The 22,176-nt window shown below is 44.7% G+C and overlaps 1 protein-coding gene across 1 annotated transcript in view; it reads left to right on the top strand.

Annotated features, from left to right (window-relative positions):
* Positions 1-22,176, top strand: part of CAMTA1 (calmodulin binding transcription activator 1) — a 938,433-nt gene that overhangs the window by 879,062 nt on the left and 37,195 nt on the right. The window contains exon 12 of the mRNA XM_011938305.1: positions 21,548-21,699. Coding sequence (XP_011793695.1) covers positions 21,548-21,699 — 152 coding nt within the window. The remainder of the gene's footprint in view (positions 1-21,547; positions 21,700-22,176) is intronic.

Below are 22,176 nucleotides of genomic sequence, written 5' to 3'. Positions count from 1 at the left end.
GGAGTTTGAGGCTGCGGTGAGCCACGATTACACCACTGCCCTCCAGCCTGGGTGACAGAGCAAGACCCTGTCTCAAAAAAAAAAACAAAAAAGGAATTTGTTGACTCTTACGAAGTCCAGAATTAGTGTTGTCTTCAGATAGAACTGGCTGTAGATGCTCAATGATGTCATTAGGCCTCCCCCACTGCCCCCACCCCACTCTCCTCCTCTATGTTATTCTCAAGCAGGGAAAGGTCCTCAGTATGGCAGCAAGATGGCCCACTCTGAGCTCCAGGCTTATTGTCTGCCAAATTACCAGATGTCTCCAGAAAGACAGCTCTTCTTTCCCTGTAGTTCCAGGAAATGTTTCATCTCTTATTGGCCCATCTTGAGTCACGTGTGTAATCTCTTGAATAAGGGGACATCGTCCTCTCATTCATAAGGTCTGGCTTATACACCCCTGCAGCCAAGAATTGGGCTCTGTGCCACCTAAAGCAGGTGTAGTTCCTTAGTTCAGGCTGCTCTAACAAAGTACCATGGACAGGTGTCCTGTAAACAACAGAAATTTATTTCTCATAGTTCTAGAGGCTGAAAGTCCAAGTGCCAGCATGGTGTGAGGGTCACTTCTGGGTTGTAGACTGCCAGCTTCTTGCTGTATCCTTACAAGGTGGAAAGAGGGCAAGTTGCTCTCTGGGGTCCCTTTTATAAGGGCACCCATATTTAATCCCATTCATGAGGGCTGTGCTCTCAAGACCTAATCACCTTCCAGAGGCCCCACTTCCTAATACCATCACATTGGGAGTTGGGATTTTAACACAGGAATTTTAGGAAGACATAAACATTCAGTCCATTGCACTCCCCAAGGAAGAAGCAAGGTGCCCTGATCAGGGAAGAAGGAAGGGATGCTAGGGGGGCCGACTGTGAAGGAACCGATAGGTTTTGGTCTTCACACTTGATCGTCGTAGTCCTAAAGAAAACACCATCCTGAAGCCACAGGAACTCACTGTAGGGCTTTCTTCCTTGCTTTTATTCTCATGGTCCCATTTAAAATGAGAAAGAGGAAACAGAACCCATCACCTTTTAGTGAATCTTTAAATGGATGTTGACTAACAATTTCCTAGGACCATTTCCAGAAAGTATAGTTCGATTCCTTAGTATTATACACTGTGGTTTGGATTAATCACCACAGAATGTATTTAAATATCCTCTTTTCTAGTGAAAGAAACAATGTCACTCTAGCCAGAACCAATGCCCCTGGCGTGTGTGTGTGTGTGCGTGTGTGTGTGTGTGTAAGATGTTTTATCTAATGTAAAAAATAGGAAGTACTTAGCCAAAAACTGATGATTCTGAAAGCTTTTAAATCAGTTGAATAATATTTCCCAGGAAAACAGTGCAATAAATGGCAGGTAGATTCCCAGGCTAGCCTGAGAACAAAACCCTTGTGGGAGCCATTATAGATACTCTGCATTTGCAGGAGAAAAATAATTAAAATAATGTGTGTGCACACATATATACGTACTATAAAACATAGAACTACATAATCTATACAGTCTGTCAATAAATAACATACAAGTATGTTGCAAAACAAGTGAAAGAGTGAACCTCACATTTATATATTGCGTGATGCTGCTTAAATAAGGAAATATATAAAATAACTTTGGTAAATGGAAACAGTTTTGGTGAAGATTCTTAATTCACAGGGTAGAACTCAATAAAGTTGGATAAAGTAAGTAATAAATTTATTGATAACCTAACTCCAGCATTATTCATTGTAATTATTATTATTATTATTATTATTTGAGATAGGGTCTGATTCTGACACCCAGGCTGAAGTGCAGTGGTGCGATCTCAGCTCACTGCAACTCCCACTGCCCAGGCTCAAGTGATCCTCCCACCTCAGCCCCCCAAGTAGCAGGGACTACAAGTGTGCATCGCTGTGCCCGGCTAGTTTTTGGACTTTTTGTAGAGACAGGGTTTCATATGATGCCCAGGCTGGTCTTGAACTCCTGAGCAGTCCACCTGCCTCACCTCCCCAAATGCTAGGATTACAGGCCTGAGCCACCACACCCAGTTCAATCTTACTTTTTATCCCAAATGGAACAAAGAGACTGAGAGAAATCTTTCTGAGGTGCCTCAGATAATTAAAACAAGGATAGTCCATTTTCATACCACTATGAAGAAATACCCAAGACTGGGTAATTTATAGAGAAAACGGGATTTAATGAACTCAGTTCCACATGACTGGGGTGGCCTCACAATCATGGCAGAAAGCGAAGGAGGAGCAAAGGCACGTCTTACATGGCAGCAGGCGAGAGGATGTGTGCAGAACTCCCCTTTATGAAACCATCTGATCTCATGAGTCTTATTCACTATCACGAGAACAGCATGGGAAAAATCCACCCTTATGATTCAGTTACCTCCGACTGGGTCCTGCCCATGACTCATGGGGATTATGGAAGCTACCGTTCAAGATGAGATCTGGGTGGAAACACAGCCAAACTGTATCAGGAGAGGGTGGGTTAAAGAAGTGATTCTGTCTGTCAGAGGTTGTCTGAAGTGGAATTGACTGACCACACACACAGTGAGCGAGGGAGTCTCCTGAGATGGGAGAGAGGTAATGGTAGTGGGGAGACGTTGGGTCAAACCATCTCCCACACTGATCTCTGGGTGGCATGCACCATACATCCACATAGTTTTATTGGAGTCTGTGCTAGGCTGGAGTAGCACCTGAGCCTGATGAGAAAAAGAGGAAGAGGAAGAGTGTGGACTGGGACTTTCCTAACTCGGAGACTGTCTATATCAAAAAGGTATCCTTAGGGCTAGTTTCCTTCCCAAACTCTTCCGTGGGAACGTTAGTTTCGGGAAATGCTTATAAGAACTGCCCCCCACCCCACAAAAAGGTTCACATAAGTTTAGGAAACACATCTACTATTGGTGATTATCAATGTATAGCATGTGTTAGCATATTCGGGTTCAGAAAAGTCTTCCCTTAATGAAGTGTAAATGTGTTTGTGTTTCACCTAGTATTTCCAAAACATCTTTGATAAAACATTTTGTGTTTGCTGATCAATAGCTGGTGGGAAATGTTCCACAGAATGCAACCTGGGAAATGCTTCAGTAGATAGACCATCCTCACAAAATAGTTCTGAGGCTGTGGCATGGTTCTATGAGCCCTCAGAAATTGAATGCAAGATATTATATGTACGTGTGTTTCTAGGAGAGGACTCACAGTCTTTATAATTGTCAAAGAGCCCATGAACAAAAAGCATAAGAATTGTTGTTAAAGGCTCTTTTCTAGCAAGGGAAGTTCAGTTTCTCTTAAATTTCTCTCATCTGTATATTTCATATCAGCATAGGGGATATTGCCGGTGAGCACTGCAGTCACTTGGGTCCACACTGAAGAGGCCAAGTTGAACAGGGGCTGAGTGGCTTCTTGATTATTGTGTTGATGGTTGAACAGATTTTGAAACTGGCAGCTGCTCTCTTTCCACCAAGAATTGTGGAAAGATATTATCTATGCAGAACACTGACTTTTAGTCAAACTCCAGATACATTCATTTCTGAAAACAGAAGAAAATAACATGTTATTTCATTGCAGTAAGGAGACTTCTTTAAAAGTGAAGGCCCACTGACCTGCAGAAGAGAATGCTGAGAGTGATTTAGTCATGTGCGACTTAAAACCAACGAACTATAGAAAGCTTTTCCTTAAAGAAATTTAAAACATCCAACACATCTATGGTCAGATTTAGAAATCAGCATGTATTCCTCTGAATGGTCTACCCTTAAACCAATTCATCAGAGAGCTGTGAAGTTGGACCTACATTGAACCTTTGCTGAATTGCTTTGATGAAATGGTGCTTTGGTGTTCTTTAATACCAAACAGTAATAAACAGTCACTTGAAACCTAGTAGTCCCTTTGTCACAAGGGTGTTGAAATCTATGAAATCACAGCATCCTTTTTTTTTTTTTTTTTTTGAAGACAGTCTTGCCTTGTCACACAGGCTCTGGCATTGGGCACAATCTCGGCTCCCTGCAAACCTCTGCCTCCTGGGTTCAGGTGATTCTCTTGCCTCAGCCTCCCGAGTAGCTGGGACTCCAGGTGCGTGTCACCACACCTGGCTAATTTTTGTATTTTTAGCAGAGATGGGAGTTTCGCCATGTTGATCAGGCTGGTCTCAAACTCCTGACCTCAGGTGATCTGACCGCCTCGGCCTCCCAAAGTACTGGGATTACAGGTGTGACCCACCACGTTCGGTCCACAGCATCCTTCTTATTAGGACCTATGGGAGAAATTTATTTCAGATCTTAGTACCAAGGAAAGTCATGCTATCCAAAGCAACTGATGTAGTGTGATCTTGAAACTCACTGCCCCCCTTTTTGCTTTGTTTGCTACATTCAGCCCAACTTGGGACTCACATTTCATTATTTTAGAGACTTTAGTCTGTGTTTTCTGTGAAACAGTTTTACCGGGGCTTGCTTTTATTCTTGTCTCTAAAATCATGAGTCTTGACTTTGCCTAATCTGCTGTTAATCACAAGTATTTTTGTTACCCTTGTTACCAGTTAAGTGAGAGCAGGGAGCGAAATAAAGAGGCTCGGGGAATGGGCTGGGACAGGGAAGGAAATTCAGGAAAAGCAGGGAAGAGCAGAGAACAGACTAAGGAGCGTCTGGAGGTATTAGGGATTCAAGAGAGAGGATTCTCAGAAACGGTGCACAGTGCCACCGGAGTTGGCTATTAACGTTTTGTTCCATTATTTAACTGCTCCCTTAACCACTTGGGGGGTTTCTGTAAGGATCTGCAGATTGCGTAGCCCCTGAAACTGGATGCAGTCAAGCTGCATCCCACAGCCACACACTTTTTAAAAATATTTATTTATTTATTTTGAGGCATGGCCTCTCTCTCTGGGCCAGACTGGAATGCAGTGGCACAATCATGGCTCACTGCAGCCTTGAACTCCTGGGCTCAAGTGATCCTCCCGCCTCAGCCTCCCAAAGTGCTGGGATTACAGGTGTAGCCACTGTGCCAACCACATCCCCTCTCACAGAAAGCACGCTGAAGTGTTTTGCTTTTCTCCCTAATCCAAGGGATGCTTTAATGCTGGCCTCAGTAATTCATGTATTTGTTCAGGCCTCACTGATTTGAAATTTGCAGAAATTGAAGGATGATTCTGGTCTAGGGGTAGGGTGCCAAGGGATACTCAGAGGAACTGAGTGCCGTGCCAGCATGGGAGAGCAGTCCTTGATGTATTCTGATGTGGCATATGGAGCCGAGACGTGAAAGAATCCCCACAGACATCGTGACACTTCGAAAGAAGCTTAAGGACTAAATATTTTCTAAAACCCTGTGCTTCCCTTGGGGAAATAGTTTATTTCTGAATAAAATATTTACGTGGTATATTGACTTTTTAAAAATACGTCTATTTATCAGAAGGGTCTATGATGAATTATAAAATTGTTTTGCTTTGTTTTATTTTGTTTTTGAAACAAGGTCTCACTCTGTTGCCTGGGCTGGAGTGCAGCAGCGTGATGGAAGCTTACTGTAGCCTCCACCTTCTGGGCTCACGTGATCCCCCCATCTCAACCTCCAGAGGAGCTGGGTCTACAGGCACATACCACCATGCCCAGCTAATTTTTTTATGTTTTGTTGAGACAGGGTCTTACTATGCTGCCCAGGCTGGTCTCCAACTCCTGAGTTCAAGTGATCCTGCTGCCTCAGCCTCAAAGTGCTGGAATTTCAGGCATGAGACACTGTGCCCAGCTAATATTCTTAAATCCTTTTATCTGTTAGGACCTGTTTTATTAGCCCCTAATAATAAAGATAAAATATTGGACAGATATTTTATCCAGAATACAGCTATTTATTTTAAAATATATACATTTCTTTCTACTAAGTTGGGAAGGACTTGTTTACCTATATGTTTTCCAGATTTTATAGCACTATGAAAAATATTATAATTAATCAACTTGTGAGTTCTGGAGCAGAAGTCTATGTAGAATCCAGTGTTTAGAAAAATACGTATTTTTGAAACATCTTGGGCTTTAACTCTCACAAGTTAGCAAGACAGTTGGGACCATTTGTGCAGATGGTCCCCCTACAATTAGTTCTGAGAGCCAAGCCTTGCCAGTGGCAGTCCTAAATAACGTATGGAGAATGCGTTTGACACAACTAGTGAGGATCCAGCAATCCCACCACTGGGTACGTAGCCAAAGGAAATGAAGTTAGGATGCCGGAGAGAGATCTGCACTCCCATGTTTATTGCAACACTGTTGACAATAGCCAGGATACGGTAGCACCCTGAGTGTCCATCCGTGGATGGATGTGTAAAGAAAATGTGGTCTGTGTCTGCAGTGGAGTACTATTTAGCCATAAAACAGAATGAAATCCTGCCATTGCCAATATCGGAACTCAATATGGACAGCATTCTGTGAAGTGAAATAAGCCAGGCACAGAAAGACAAATGCCACATGATCTCACTCCCAGGCGGAGTCTAAAAAAGTTGATGTCATGGCGGTGGACAATAGAATAGTCATTACCAGAGGCTGGGAATGGGGATGTCGGGGAGATATTCATCAGAGAATGTGTATTTGCGGTTAGACAGGAGGAATCAGCTCGAGAGATTATTGTACAGCCTGGTGACTCGAGTTCATCATGATATATTCTTGAACATTGCGAAGAGGGTAGACGTTAAATGCCCTCACCACAGAAGTGATAGCTATGTCATTGTTTAATGAACAAATGTACTCCATAGTACATTTGTACATAGTACATTACTGTGTAGTGCATTTGTTAATTAACTAGATTTAATCTTTCCACAACGTGCATGTACTTCAAAACATCAGATTGTATGCATTAAATACGTACTATTTATGTCCATGTAAAAAAAAATTTGAGGCCAGGCATAGTGGCTCACACCTGTAATGTCAGCACTTTGGGAGGCTGAGGCAAGAGGATCACTTGAGCCAGGAGCTCACTATGGGCAACATAGTGAAACCCTCCCTCTACCAAAAATACAAAAAATTCACCAGGCGTGGTGGTGCATGCCTGTGGTCCCAGCTACTTGGGAGGCTAAGGCAGGAGGATTTCTTGAGCCCAGGAGGTAGAGGCTGTGGTGAGCCATGTTTGCACCACTGCACTCCAGCCTGAGCAACAAAGTGATACCCTGTCTAAAAATAAAAATAAAAACTGATATATTCGTATTAGCTAAAAGGTGGCCCTGAAGGAGCTGCTTTTAATAGCTTGGCTGAAAAAAAAAAAAGCCCATCATAGAAATGACTCATGGACACAAATATTTGTTCTACGTATCATTCTGTACCTTGTCCTTCTTGAAGTTCACATTGTATATTTCAGACAGTTGAGATTAAATCATTTAGTCAGTAAATACTTACAGAGGGCCTACTGTGCACCAGGAACTCTGCTAGGCCTCAGGAATGTAGCAGTGAACTGGGATGAACATAGTCACTGACCTCACTGAGCCAACACAGTTTCTCTTTACGTTCACGTGTATGACACTGAGTTTCTGGAGACAAAGGCTCATATCGTGCTAGGTTTTTGTAGTCCCGGTGGCTCACAACTTGAGTTGTCTTGTTCACCCTTAGTTCCCTGGAGCCTTGGCACAGTCCTAGCCAGCAGTGGGCATTCCGTAAACATCCGTGGAATGAGTGTGTTCTGGCCGGAGTCTCCGTGGTTCTTCCCCAAGGATTTCAGGTGGTGGTTTGATGGTGCTGGGCGCCACCGAACAAGCTGCAGGTGCTTAGTTACTGCATCCATGCCTCCTGACAGTTCCTGTGCACTTTGTCGTTTCTGTCTTTGCAATTTCCCTTCTCAAGTGTTAGGATTTTCATTTTCCATTTTCCTTTATATAACCCATTGAAATCACACCTTCATGTCTAGGTTAGATCCTTCATTGTTCATCTCCAGGTCTCATTACAGCACTTTTTTTTTTGAGACAGGGTCTTGCTCCGTCACACAGGCTGGAGTGCAGTGGTGCCATCTCAGCTCACTGCAGCTTCTGCCCCCCAGATTCAGGCGATTCTCCTGCCTCAGCCTCCCGAGTAGCTGAGAATACAGGCACATGCTACCATGCCCGGCTAATTTTTGTATTTTTAGTAGAGACGGATTTCCCCGTGTTTCTCAGGCCGATCTTGAACTCCTGACTTCAGGTGATCCGCCTACCTCGGCCTCCCAAAGTGAGGGGATTACAGGCGTGAGCCTGGCCAGCACTTTTTTTGTTTTTTAAAGACCTCATTAGTCTTAGGAGTAATATGCTTTCTCCATTCTTCTGTATTCCTTTCACTAGTCTTACTTTAGAATGTCTCAATTCTTGTTTATGATATTTCTGATTTTCACTATGCACTGAAACTATTGAGGCAGTGTGCTCCAAACTTGTTGCTTTCTGCAAAGTTAGCCGGTTTTAAGATGTTCTCCTCTGTTGTAGACTCGTTAAAGGTAGGTGCAGATCAGAATCTGTATCGGAGTTCCAAAGCTCTTTTGTACTTCATGCTAATTAGCTGCAGTTTTCCTACCTTTGTCTTAGTTGGATTTGTTACTTCACTGAGGGCAGAGCTGGCTCCTGTGTGGCGGTGGCGGTCGGTGCTCAAGGCTGTGTTGTGATGTAGCTGCCTGAATGTTCCTTGGAGAATAGGTTTGAGATTTTCACCCTGAGACACCCTTAGCTCTAGTCTTGAAAGATTTCAAATAAGAAATGATCGTCAATTTGCTTTGCTGCCGTTGTAACATTTTGTCTAACTGCTGTTGGTCCGTGGTTTTGGCAGCATCCTGAATGATTTTTCTTAACGAGTCCAAGACTGAATATGGGGATAATGTAAAACAAAGACCAGGAAGAAGAAATATGGATCCAGAATTACCGCACATGAAGAAGACCTAAGCAGCATTGCTCATTGCCATTTCTAGTGTTTCAGTATACAGAGTCAGAGAGTTTTTAAAAAGGGGAGTATGGCAGTTTTTTCTACGGCTAAATTTAGCCATTGCTTTGGAAAATCAGAGTGGTACAGCTTGTGCCTTATCTCCACCCGGCCCTTACCCTTCCCTCTGCACTTGGACATCTTAAACGGCTTGCCAGGGAGGAGCAGCTTAATATACTCTCGTGGCCCCATTTATTCTGGGAGGGAATTAAGTGACTTCATTTTCCCTGTCCTTCTGAGCTTCCTAAAAAATTTAGGAGACTTCCTAAGCAGCGCTCACAGCGCTCTACCGAAATAGTTGCAGGCATGCCTCCTTTGCCTCCTCAGCTCTCCCTGCCGGGGCAGCCAAAGGCTGTAAGTGGAATGAGAGATGGATGGCAGCGGGGGAGCACATGTGCACTTGAGCTACAAATAACGTGTTTTAAAATAGCAGATGGTATTTGACGATTGCTTCTTCATTCACTTACCTGCCAAGGCAAAACTTTTTCTTCTCCTCTGGCAACAGGACCCGAGGTGGCTCAGTTCAGCAGTTGTAATAACGAGTTCTCGTGTTTGCTGATATTATTCATTAGCTGCTGTGCAGGCATTTATATTCATGGACACCTTCTGGGGCTGTTCTAGAAAGTGTTTCTTTTGTTTAACCCAGTTGAAACCACATGTTATACAACAGTTGAACCTGGCTGACTTGTTAAACATTTTGGTAACTAACGAAAGTCACTCCTTTCATTGAGGGGGGTTGCCAGTCATTTGTATTCCGATTAGTCCATTTTTCTCTTGAAAAGGGGGAACATCTCAAAGTTAGGGGTTTGGGTTTTTTTTTTTTTTTTTTTTTTTTTTTTTTTTTTTTTGAGACGGAGTCTCGCTCTGTCACCCAGGCTGGAGTGCAGTGGCCGGATCTCGGCTCACTGCAAGCTCTGCCTCCCGGGTTCATGCCATTCTCCTGCCTCAGCCTCCCGAGTAGCTGGGACTACAGGCGCCCGCCGCCACGCCCGGCTAATTTTTTGCATTCTTAGTAGAGACGGGGTTTCACCGTGTTAGCCAGGATGGTCTCGATCTCCTGACCTCGTGATCCACCCGCCTTGGCCTCCCAAAGTGCTGGGATTACAGGCTTGAGCCACCGCGCCCGGCTTGTTTTGTTTTTGAGGCAGAGTCTCACTCTGTCGCCCAGAGTGGAGTGCAGTGGTGCAATCTCGGCTCACTGCAACCTCCCTCTCCCGGGTTCAAGCAATCCTCCTGCCTCAGCCTCCTGAGTGGCTGGGACTACAGGCACCTACCAACATGCCCGGCTAATTTTTGTATTTTTAGTAGAGACAGGGTTCACTGCATTGGCCAGGCTGGTTTCGAACTCCTGACCTCAAGTGATCCGCCCGTCCCAGCCTCCCAAAGTGCTGGGATTACAGGCGTGAGCCACCAGGCCAAAGTTAGGGATTGGTATTTTTCATGCGAAACTCTGTGGCTATAGAAAAGTGACACTGCTGGGAAGTTCCAGTGTGTGCCTGTGAAGAAGTCAGCTCATTCCCAGCCTTGCTTCCAGAGTCTTCACCGTAACTGCCTGGTATCCTGCCCTGAGTTGAAAGCAGACCGCAGCCAGCCAGGCAGACATACTTGCTTTCCAGGTCAGCTCTTCTGGGCTTGGATCATTTTGACCATCCTCTCTTGCCCCTGGACAGGTGATAAAACTGCTCATTGGTGTATGAGCCACCTGGACTGCACTGTGGGGAGCGGAGGCTGCTCAGGGTTCTTGCCCCAGAGTTTGGATGACCTCATCAATAAATAGGCTTCCAGGAGTTTAAATTAGAAAATAATCCTTTCCACACGCACTCACTCTCTGGATGGTGCTAGGGATACAAGACACGGTCCCTGCTTTCAAAAAGCTCACATCCTAGCCTCTAGCAGGAATGACAGGTAGGAAAAGAACTATCCCTTCATTTGCTCAGTACTGTTAGGACCCAGGGCAAAATGTGGAAGGTTTACCAGGCATAGCAGAAAGAACATTGGTCTGGTGTCCAGTCTGTGTTCAAATCTCTGCCCTGATGCTTATAAGTGGTTGCTCTTGGGTAAGTAACAGATTTTCTTAGCATCAGCTTCCTCATCTGAAAATGAAGGGGAAAATCTTTCTTTCAGAGTCATTTTGAGGATTCGACATAATCCATGTAGAATGTCTGGCTTACTGTAGATGTCCAGTAGCTGCTATTATTATTATTAATAATACTGGAGTGATGTCTGAGCCACATTCGGAAGAGTTAAGAAGTTCACCAGGTAGATGAGGGGAAAGGTTGGCCTTGGCAGAGGCCCAGAGGTAAGTAAAATTCCTGGTCGTGAACCAGGAATTTTGGAGAACATTGAGTTATGAGAGAACTCTAAAAACGTAGTCTGGGACAGTTGTTAAAGAACAATCCATTCCGTATCACAACAAAGAGTTTACATTTTATTTTGTATGTTCAGGAGGAGGGATTGATTTTACTTTATTTTATTTTTATTTATTTATTTTTTTGAGACAGAGTCTCGCTCCATTGCCCAGGCAGAAGTGCAGTGGTGAGAACTCAGCTCACTGCAGCCTCCACCTCCCAGGTTCAAGTGATTCTTCTGCCTCAGCCTCCCAAGTAGCTGCGATTACAGACATACACCCCAACCCAGCTAATTTTTTGCATTTTTAGTGGAGATGGCATTTCACTATGTTGGCCAGGCTGGTCTTAAACTCCCAACCTCAGGTGATCCACCCACCTCAGCCTCCCAAAGTGTTGGGATTACAAGTGTGAGCCACCACGCCTGGCCAGAGGAGGGACTTAATTTTTTAAACTAAATTATCTGATAAAATATCAGGAACCACCGCACAGTGTATTGCTTAGTACAACCAGGAAAATTAATTAGGTTTGAAGATTGAAAGTGAGTTGTGTAAAATCTAGAGGAAGCAGCAGGTGCTGCTGGGGCCTGAGGGCCTGGGAAATCTGGCCAGGAGCTGGTTTCCTGGCGTAGATACTTTCTCACTCACAGCAGACGCCCAGACACTCGGGATTCTCCACTTTTACAGCAGCAAATCCCAGCCCTTCTAAACTTAGAACACACTGTGGGTGTCTGATTTCATGAAATTGTCTCTGTCTTTAAAACATTGCAAAGGAATTTTAAACATTTAAGTGAATATTAATTTGGGACATTTTAAAGTGAGTCCCTTTGAAGGCTGGGAATCCCTGTCAGAGAAAGAGGAAAAGATGTCCCCTGACTGTGCTGTGTGACACTTTGTGGAACAGCCCTGATGGAGAGGCTAGGATGGGGCCAACCTAGCAAAAGGGAATCCGAAGCCCCAACTAACCATTCCTTGACCCTTGGGCCAGTTATTGGTTGCAAGAGTTTTTTCATCTTCTTCTCGATCGTTGTAATACTCAAAGCTATTCTGGGATGATGAGTCTCTTTCTATTTATACTTATGCTTTCTAATATTGTTGGAAACTAACAATTGAAGTATAATGTAAACGAATATACTATTATACTATACCCTCTGCTTATACTTTTGGGATACAGGAATTAAACCTGAAGGTCTCTTTTTTTTTAGTTTAATATGTCAGTAAGGTTTCTTTTCAGCATTTCATCTGTCGGTTTATTATAGCTAGATAACACACAGTTACTTTCATCATCGTTTAATCTATTTTTAAAATGCCAGCTGGGCATGGTGGCTCATGCCTGTAATTGCAGCACTTTGGAAGGCTGAGGCAGGCAGGAGGATAGCTTGAGGTCAGGAGTTCAGGACAAGTCTGGGCAACCCCAGCTCTAAAAAAAAAAATGCCCTCAGAAGGCTCTAATAAACACTGCAGCGCTGTATTAGACACAGAGACATCAGTAGGAACTCATGTTTACATTATTGTGTACACAGGCAGATGCAGAAATAACTATAGATAAGTGTACATACATGGATTACTATACATACATATATTTCTTAGCTCTGCTCCTCGAGAAGGCCTAGAAGCAGTGATACCTCAATAGCAGTGAACACTCAGCACTCAGATCTTGGTTTCTAAATACCGTTCTCCAATAAAAAGAACCAAAGCTCCACTCCTTAGAGAAATGGACAGTTCTAGGGCTGGCACAGGGGAAATGAAAGATGAATCTGGAGCATCTTGTAATGCCAGAAAGGAAGGAAGTGCTAAAAGGAAGAAAAAAGGATGAGGGCACGTCAGAGGGGCACAAGGGTCAGCCAGAAAGAGCTCCTGATGGACAAAGCTGGAACACTCGGAGCAAGAAAATAAATAACAGTATCAGGTTGTGACCCAAAGTTTAGAATAAATATTCAGGAGTCCATACTGATATATATAAGTGATTGACTAAATACATTAAATAAGGACAAATCTTACTTACAAGAGAACTCCAAATAATACATGTAGATACTCCCCCATCTGCAAGCTGAAACTTAGTTACCTGCTTGTTGTTGGGACTGGACTTAGTGACTTAGTTCCAAAGAATGGAAAGAGAAAAATTGTAACTTCACAGTAGAGAAATGTGGCAAACATTGCCTTAACCAAGTGATGGAGGCTGACCTCACCAGGACATCATTATACCCTCTGATTGGATGTGATGAGCAGGGCGCCTCACCTCTGATGCTCTTCCTAAAAACCCAGAACCCAGTCTAAGGATTAGAAAACGCTAGGCAAACTTAAGTTGAGGGATGTCTACAAAATACATGACCAGTATTCTTCAAAACTGTTCAAACCTTTTTTTTTTTTTTTTTTTTTTTTGAGACAGAGTTTCACTCTGTCACCCAGGCTGGCAGGCTGGAGTTCAGTGGTGTGATCTTGGCTCACTGCAACCTCTGCCTCCTGGGTTCAAGCAACTCTCCTGCCTCAACCTCCCAAGTAGCTGGGATTACAGGTGCCCAACACCACACCCAGCTAATTTTTGTGTTTTTAGTAGAGGCAGGTTTCACCATGTTGGGCAGGCTAGTCTCAAACTCCTGACTTCAGGTGATCCACCCGCCTCGGCCTCCCAAAGTGCTGGGATTGCAGGTGTGAGCCACCACGCCCGGCCTGAAACTGTTAAAATCTTGAAAAGTAAAGGAATATGGAGAAATTGTCACAGATCCAAGGATACTAAGGAGACTTCAAAACTAAACACAATGTGGGATCCTGGGTTAGATCCTAGAACAGAAAAAAGACGTTCATGGAAAAAGTGCTATAATCGGATTCAAGTCTTTCATTTAGTTAATAGCTCTAATATACCAATACTAGTTTCTTAGTTTTGACAAATGTCCCGTGGTTACAATAAGATACCATGTTAGAGGAAACTGAGTGAGGGGCATATGGGAACTCTACGATCTTTGCAACTTATCTGTAAATCTAAAATTACTCAAAAAAATTTAATTTTTTAACAGTGTTCCCATAGATAGGGCTGGGCAGAAAGCCCAGTCTAATAATAGCTCAGGTGTGAGAGAGCCATATCCCTTAAAAAGATTGCATTTATTAGTTTATTTCATCCTCACAAACAAGAAGATACATATAAACATCCCCGTTTTACAGATGAGAAAATTGCGGTGCGAAGTGGGAATTATTTTTCTAAAGTCACACAGTGACAGGATTAAACCTGGGGCTCTTTTTTCTACTCCAGTGTTCTTTGTACTGTCTCAGAGCTGCCCAGGCTAAAACTGCTGCTTCCACAAAAAAGGAGTGCAGGGAGAAGAGGTTCACGAAGAGAAGCTTTGAATGAATCACGAGCCAGACGACTGCCACAAAAGCCATCATAATGATTGACTTTTTGTCCGGGGATTTACGTGCGCGTGCATGTCTGGAAGGTAGCGGGAAGAAACTACAGCATGAAGGTGAATGTATCCTTCCTCATTCCCTGGAACCATTCAGGAAAATAGACTGCTTTAGAGAAGCACGAGAGGCAGAGACAGACACCTGGAAAGACCGCCCGTGTTGTCAGCTGAGTAAAGGACAAAGTAATAAAGAGGTCAGATGCAATGGGAATGGTGGAAGAGTACTTGATCCATTGCAGACAGCAGCACAGGTGGCTGGGTTTTAAATCGTTTTCAAGTTTTGCCTGATCTGAGTTGGTGGGGTGCTTGAGAAGAAAATGTGCACCCAGTAATTGTCGACAGAGCTACTTTGGACGGCTCTGGCATGGTTCAGATGAGGTGATGCCTCACGTACCCATGCTGGGTAGGAATCTCTGCTTCTGTTTGAGCAGGTGGTTCTGGGGTCATTGTTTAACAGGCACTTGGGTGGAGGAGAGAGGAGTCATTCTTTCACTGTGGAAACAGTCCAGGGTCTTAGGGCAGCGGTTCTTGAAATGTGGCCCTAGACCAGAAGCATCAGCACTGCCTGGGACCTTGTTAGCAATGCAACTTCTGGGTCTCACTCAGACCCACTGGACCAAAACTCTGGGAATAGGGCTCAGCAGTCTGTCTTAAGAAGCCTTTCTAAAGTTTGAGAACCATTGGTCTAGAGGAATGGTCACTGGGATGAGCCGAAACCCCCATCTAGGGCAGCACACGGCCTCCAGCCAGGAACAGGCGGGTGGATCACACACACACACTCACAGCACATGGCCTCTAGCAAGGAACAGGCAGGTGGGTCATGCATGGAGACTCTGCCACTGGAAGGGAAGCTGAGACTCACACCCAGAGGTTCTGCACCAGAAGTAAGACATTATTCAGACCTCACTTTGCCTGAGTCTTTAGATCCAGGAGTTATGGGACTTACCCAGGGGGGTTAAGAGCTGGGGAACCTCAGCCCAGTTGACACTTTATTTTGCGTCATTTGATACTTCCTTGTCTGTCCAAGGATTTTTTTGCTTTTGCCTTTTCCTCTTCTGCCCTGCTCTTCCATGCCCTCAGAAAGTTTGTCGTTTCGCTGGGGAGGACGTGGCTGACAGCTCAGTGCGGTTCTGGGTCTAACATTCACTTACGCACCCCGCAGGATGTAAACTATATGTATTTATTTGCGGCCTCCTGTGTGACCGCAGTAGTTCTATCATTTTTCCCACTTAAAGGTAGGGCATCATTGCAACTAACTTCTGTGAAGTTTGTATTGATACCTAGAAGGGTCTAAGTAGGCGGCTCCTTGTACTGTTTTTTACCAAAGCATGCATGTGTAGAAATATTATGTAAATGTTTATTTTCTTGGGTAAAATGCTTAGGATGGTCATGTCTGTCTCTGGATTATGCGTCTGTCATCCTCATGTCTTCAACAGGAGGCCAACCTGTGTTACTAGAAACAGATCTCTGTGCACCTGTTTTCTGTACCCTTGCCCGGAGTTCACTTGCTGCAGCAAATTATATAGAGTGTCTCTTCTGTGATGAAGCAGGAGCTTGTTCTTCCAGTGCCATGGATATAGCCTAATATTTCAGGATAAGAACTAAAAATCTCGGAACTACCAGGCAGGAAGTGGAGCTAGAGCAGCTGGCTTTCTTTGCTGGGACCTCTGAAGCCTCCTCTGGCCTTGAGCCGCCTCTAAGCCTCATGTGCCCATGGAAACTTGCACTTGTAACTTTCCTTCTGTGCAGAATTTTCTCCCAATGGAGGGGTTCAGCTGCTCCACTCGGGCTGTCCTAAGGACATCCACTTGGAAGCCCTCAAAGCTGACCCTGTTGTCTTTGAAGCATCATGGGTGAGAACTAGGACCAAACTCATCAGCCCCCTAAATCTGTGCATTATGCCTACTCCCCCTTCTCCACCTTTTATTAATTTAAAACTCCAGGTTTGTTCGAGCTGCGTAAATTATTTGTTGGTCAACAAAAGAGGACAAGGATATTTTCACTGCTGTTCTAGGTCCTGCCTACTGCCTGGTACATAGTAGGTGCTCCAGTGAGTATTTGTGCATGAATAAGTGAATCCTTCAAATGTACTTTTTTACTCTAATGATCAGAAATTCTTCTTTGCTTCTAAGTAATTGTATTGCCTGTATCCCGTTATCACACACAGTATACAGTTAAAGCAATGCACAGCTCTCAATTTGCCAAATATTTCACAGTGTTTTAATTATCCTGATAAAGCTATAAAACCAAAACAAGCATAAAGGTGTTGCTTTTGGCTTGCTAGTATGGAGATGTAAAGACCATCATTTTATCCATCTAAGCCTTACAACCCCAAGAGCTGGGCCCTGGCCCTGTGCAGAGGAAAGGACATGTGAGGAGAAAGTCTGTCTGAACTTGGGCAGCAGAGTGCAGCAGACCTCACTCCCTGGGATGCCAGCTCAGTCATTTGCATTTGAGATTGGTTTTTTATTTTAATTATCACTCCCTTCCCCTTTGGAATTGAGAGACTCAGAGATGCCGTTATGCATGATATGATTTTGTTAAGAGGCACATAATTGCTTCTGAGTATTTTCATGAAGTGCTTCTCAGAGCAGCTTAATATCATGCACTCACGGCATAGCAACAGGGAATGCAGCTGGGGAACAAAAGCTGGTCACCTCTGTGGCACACACGGTGTCATTGTGACTGTTGGAGCGGTTGACAAGGAGATGCCGTGGCAGGGCCTGACTCAGTGATGTCAGGGAAGGTCTGTTTCTGCAGTGTCCGTGCTTGACAGGGGGATGGGCAGGGGACAGCTGATGCGGGGACCGCACTGCAGCGCACTGCAGCACAAAGCCACCTCCACGGGCAGCAGGCAGGCTCACTCCAGGCTGACCACAGCTCAGAGAGCGCTTTTGGTGCTTTTCTGCCCCTTTGTCTGCCATGGGATATTGATCTTGGCCACTCAGTTGCAGAGTGGTTCCAGAGTGCTCCGGAACAAGTCAAATGGATACTGAAAACTCGTTCACCAGATGCAAGATTTGTAGACTCGCAGAAGAAATCACAGTTCTGTGGCTGTGGAGGTTTAAAATTCAGTCAAGCCATTTCGATGGGATGCATGAGGATCCCCGAGTAGGTTCTGAGACAAATGGTCATCTGGCTTAGCGGCATTAGGAATAAGCAGGGGAGTTTATAATATTCCGCATAGGGCAGCTGCCATGCTGCTTGGAACTAGACTCTAACTGAAGAGTCAACTTCTTAGGCTTCAGATGGAAGAAACCTGTGATCTGCAAGATTTCAGGTTTCTAACGGAGAGGCATGGCATCTGGAGTAAGGACACCAGCGCCACCTCAGTAGTCATCTTGTGTTTTCTGCTGGTGGTCGCAGGATGAGAACGGCTGTGTGCAAGTTACCCCACCCAGCGTGTATTCAGTTAATTCCCTGCGAGGAGTTGCCACTGAGTGAGACGCTTAGCGGCGGGATCCTCCAAGTTTGCCTGTGTCTGTCCATCCATAGTTGTGCAATTGGAAGGAAGACGTTATTTTTCACTTCAAAAGAGGAAGTGTCTTTCTTGCACTGTTGTTCCTGGAAGTAGTTTATTAGAAAATAATATGAGAAATCTTTTTTTTTTTTTTATTGAGACAGAGTCTCTCTCATCATCCAGGCTAGAGTGTAGTGGTGCCATCTCTGCTCACTGTAACCTCCACCTCCTGAGTTCAAGCGATTTTCCTGCATCAGCCTCCTGAGTAGCTGGGACTACAGGCATGTACCACCACACTTGGTTAACTTCTTTGTATTTTTAGTAGAGACTGGGCTTCACCATGTTGGCCAGGCTGGTCTTGAACTCCTGACCTCAGGTAATCTGTCTCAGCCTCTGAAAGTGCTGGGATTACAGGCGTGAGCCACCGTGCCCAGCCAGAAAATAATACCAAGATTCTTAAAAAGCAGTCTTCCTCTTGCTTTTGGGTTTTAGTAAAGTAAAATCAGTTTGTTCTGAAGTGAGGACTGAACTGCTGACTGGGTATTGACTGTCTTTTGAGTAGAGCTAAGCTTTCTGGAGAGTGAGAATATTGTCTTCTTCTGGTAAGACTGCCTCATGCCTGTGCATCTTCTCTTCCCATCACCCTTCCTTCTTCTTGGCATATCTGGTTATACTCCCAGCCCTGGGGCCAAACAGATGGGTTATCTCCACGTGCCTCAGTTTTCTCATCTGGAAAAGGAGGATAATAACAATACTCACCTCATGTGATGGTTGTGAAGAGTAAATGAGTTAGTATCTGCACAGTGACACAGTGGTGCCTGGCATGCAGGAAGCATTCTGTGAGTGCTAGCTGTGCCTGTTGTTTTCTCTCACATGGAACCGTCATATGCTTTGCTCACTAGTCTTGGAATTCATAGTCAGGATGGTAAGGAGTGGTGATAAAATATTTCTTTTCCAGATTATCCCTTTGCATAATTCAGATGACTGTATTTTGAAAATAGTTATGTTCTCAACAGTTGGAGGAGAAATATGTGGTCACAGCTGTTCAGTCAGCTTCTACAGACATTGACTTCATTTGTCTAAAGATGATGGTGATGGCAAGCACGCTAACCTAGGATTTATCGTGTTCTGAGCACTTATATAGCTTAACAGTCCTTTGAGGTAGATATAACTACTGTCCCCATTTAAGGGGTGAGGAAACTGAGGCATCAAAGGTTTTGTCCTAAGTTCAAAACTACACAGCTATTATATGGCAGAGCCAGGGCTCTGCATAGCCGTTCACAGAGGGCTCCTGCACACCTCTAGCTCTATCGTCTCCTGCTCTCCCTACCTCTGTGCTCCAGCCACGCAGTCTTCTGCTCCCTGAGTGCCCTGCCTCAGGGCCTTTGCATGTGCTATTACCAGGCCCCAGTTCTGGACATGTTTGGCTCCTTCTCATCATACCGATCAAACTCGAAGTGTCACCTTTCCTGACTTGTCTAAACTCTGTCCCCACCCCATTCCTCCTTATCACATTATGCTGCCTTCTTCACTTACCAAGGTCTGCCTGTGCTCGAGCAGGGAGAGACCTCCCCTGTTTGCTATTGAATAGCTGGCACAGTGTTCCTTAAAATTTGTGACATGTGGCCAGGCGCCGGGTCTCACGCCTGTAATCCCAGCAGTTTGGGGGCTGAGGCGGGCAGATTACTTGAGGTCAGGAGTTCACGACCAGCCTGGCCAACATGGTGAAACCCCGTCTCTACTAAAAATACAAAAAAATGTACCTGGGCATGGTGGCATGTGCCTGTAGTCCCAGCTACTCGGGTGGCTGAGCTAGGATAATTGCGTGAACCCAGAAGGTGGAGGTTGCAGTGAGCCGAAATCATACCACTGCACTCCAGCCTAGGCAACAGAGTGAGCTTCCATCTCAAAAAAGTCTCTCTCTCTCTATATATATATTTTAACATATATATTATTATAGATCATATATTTTATATATATGTTATATTATGACATATATAATATATATAATATATATATATATATATGAAGCGAGCATGGGCAGATCGATTTTCACATCGATTTAACTCCTCTTATGTACACGGATAGGTGACCCAACTCTAACGTGTATGCTTGTGTGTGCACACACACGTGTGTGTAAATGCAGGAATGTGGAGAGATGTGTTCTAATCTTGGTAAAGTGGTACAGAATCACAACATGTTTTCTCTTTGAGTTTCAATCCTAGCTCCAACAGTAATTCCTGTTGTTTCTCTGATGTAGAAGTTGAAGTACCTATTTATGTTTGTCTCTGATGAGACACGTGTTAAAAGAAATGTGGGGCTGGGCGAAGTGGCTCACGCCTGTAATCCCAGCAGTTTGGGAGGCCAAGTCAGGCAGATCCCGAGGTCAGGAGTTCAAGACCAGTCTGGCCAACATAGTGAAACCCCGTCTCTACTAAAAATACTAAAATTAGCCAGGTGTGGTGGCAGGCGTCTGTCATCCCAGCTACTTGGGAGGCTGAGGCTTGCAGTGAGCTGAGATTGCGCCACTGGCACTCCAGCCTGGGCGGCACCAGGAGACTCTGTCTCAAAAAAAAAAAAATCAAATGTGGCTGGGTATGGTGGTTCATGCCTGTACTCCCGGCACTTTGATTCCTTGAGCCCAGGAGTTTGAGACCGCCTGGGCAACATGGTGAAACTCCATCTCTAAAAAAAAAAAAAAAAGGGCTAAAACAAAAATTAGCTGGGCATGGTGGTGCACACCTGTGGTTCCATCTACTTGGGAGGCTGAGGTGGGAGGATGGCTTGAGCCTGGGAAGTGGAAGTTGCGGGTAAGCCTAGATCACACCACTGCACTCCAGTCTGGGCAACCACGTGAGACTAGCTCAAAACAAAAAAGGGTGTAACATTCTCAGGCACTGAATAATGCTATTCCTGAAGTAAATTATAAAAGCTAGAGCCTGGGTCAGGAAATAAAATTAAAAATTTTTTGTTTTTGTAAAAACTCAGTGTTTTGGTAAAAGAGATACTACCTTTTTTTTTTTAATTTGGTCTAACATACCTTCCTTTCTTGCCGTGATTGCTTTCTTCTACTAGTTTAATTTAAATTGTGTTTATTTATTTTGCTCGCTCTAGAGGGCTCTCTACCAGATCTCATGTCAGGGTTTCCATTGGGGAATTTGACAAAGAAACGGGGGGGCAGGAACCTGAACCTCTTTTTAATCTCTGACAAAAAGATGTTTTCTGGTCCTTTATCCGAGAACTTTGGGCTGCTGAAGATGCCACCATCCTGTGTGAGGTGACAGACTCATGATCGTGCTGGGGAACTCAGGCCTGCAGAGACCTCTCTGTTTTGGTGAAGTTACGGACAGCATTTGGATGCTGGTCTCGCAAGGCGGGCAAGGCCACATGTTGACTGCTTTTCTTCCAGAACACAACCTTACTCTTCCTCCTGCTCTGCCCTAGATAACCAGTTCAGGATGTCCATCCTGGAACGACTGGAGCAGATGGAGAGGAGGATGGCTGAGATGACGGGGTCCCAGCAGCACAAACAGGCGAGCGGAGGCAGCAGCAGTGGAGGCGGCAGCGGGAGCGGGAATGGAGGGAGCCAGGCACAGGTACGAGGCGGCGCTGATGCTCAGCTTCCATTTCGCTTCATGTTTATGGATTGGCGAGGCAGTGGATGGATCACAGGCCCCTTCTCTGCTACTGATGCTATCCCTGAATTCAGGCAGAAGGCCTGAGGGAGTACTTTACGGTACCTGTGCTTTTAAGCATTACAATCTGTGCAATATGGAAGAAGCCTTGGAATGTGGAGCTTCTCAGTTGTTTACCCACCTAATCCTTAAGTTATGTCTGTTCATCTCAGAATTCACTACTGAATTACAGGGCAGTGGGAGTTAAGGACAATCAATTGGAAAATAGATATCGGCTGGGCGTGGTGGCGCACACCTATAATCCTAGCACTTTAGGAGGCCAAGACGGGAGGATTGCTTGAGCCCAGGAGTTCAAGACCAGCCTGGGCAACATACTGAGACCCTGTCTCTCTAAAAAAAAAATTAAAAGTTAGACGTGGTGGTACATCCCTGTGGTCC

The sequence above is a fragment of the Colobus angolensis genome, unplaced genomic scaffold (assembly GCF_000951035.1).
Source record: "Colobus angolensis palliatus isolate OR3802 unplaced genomic scaffold, Cang.pa_1.0 Scaffold170, whole genome shotgun sequence".
Classification (NCBI taxonomy): Eukaryota; Metazoa; Chordata; class Mammalia; order Primates; family Cercopithecidae; genus Colobus; species Colobus angolensis.
The sequence above is the reverse complement of the archived record's forward strand: the minus strand, read 5'-3'. Positions and strand labels throughout refer to the sequence as shown.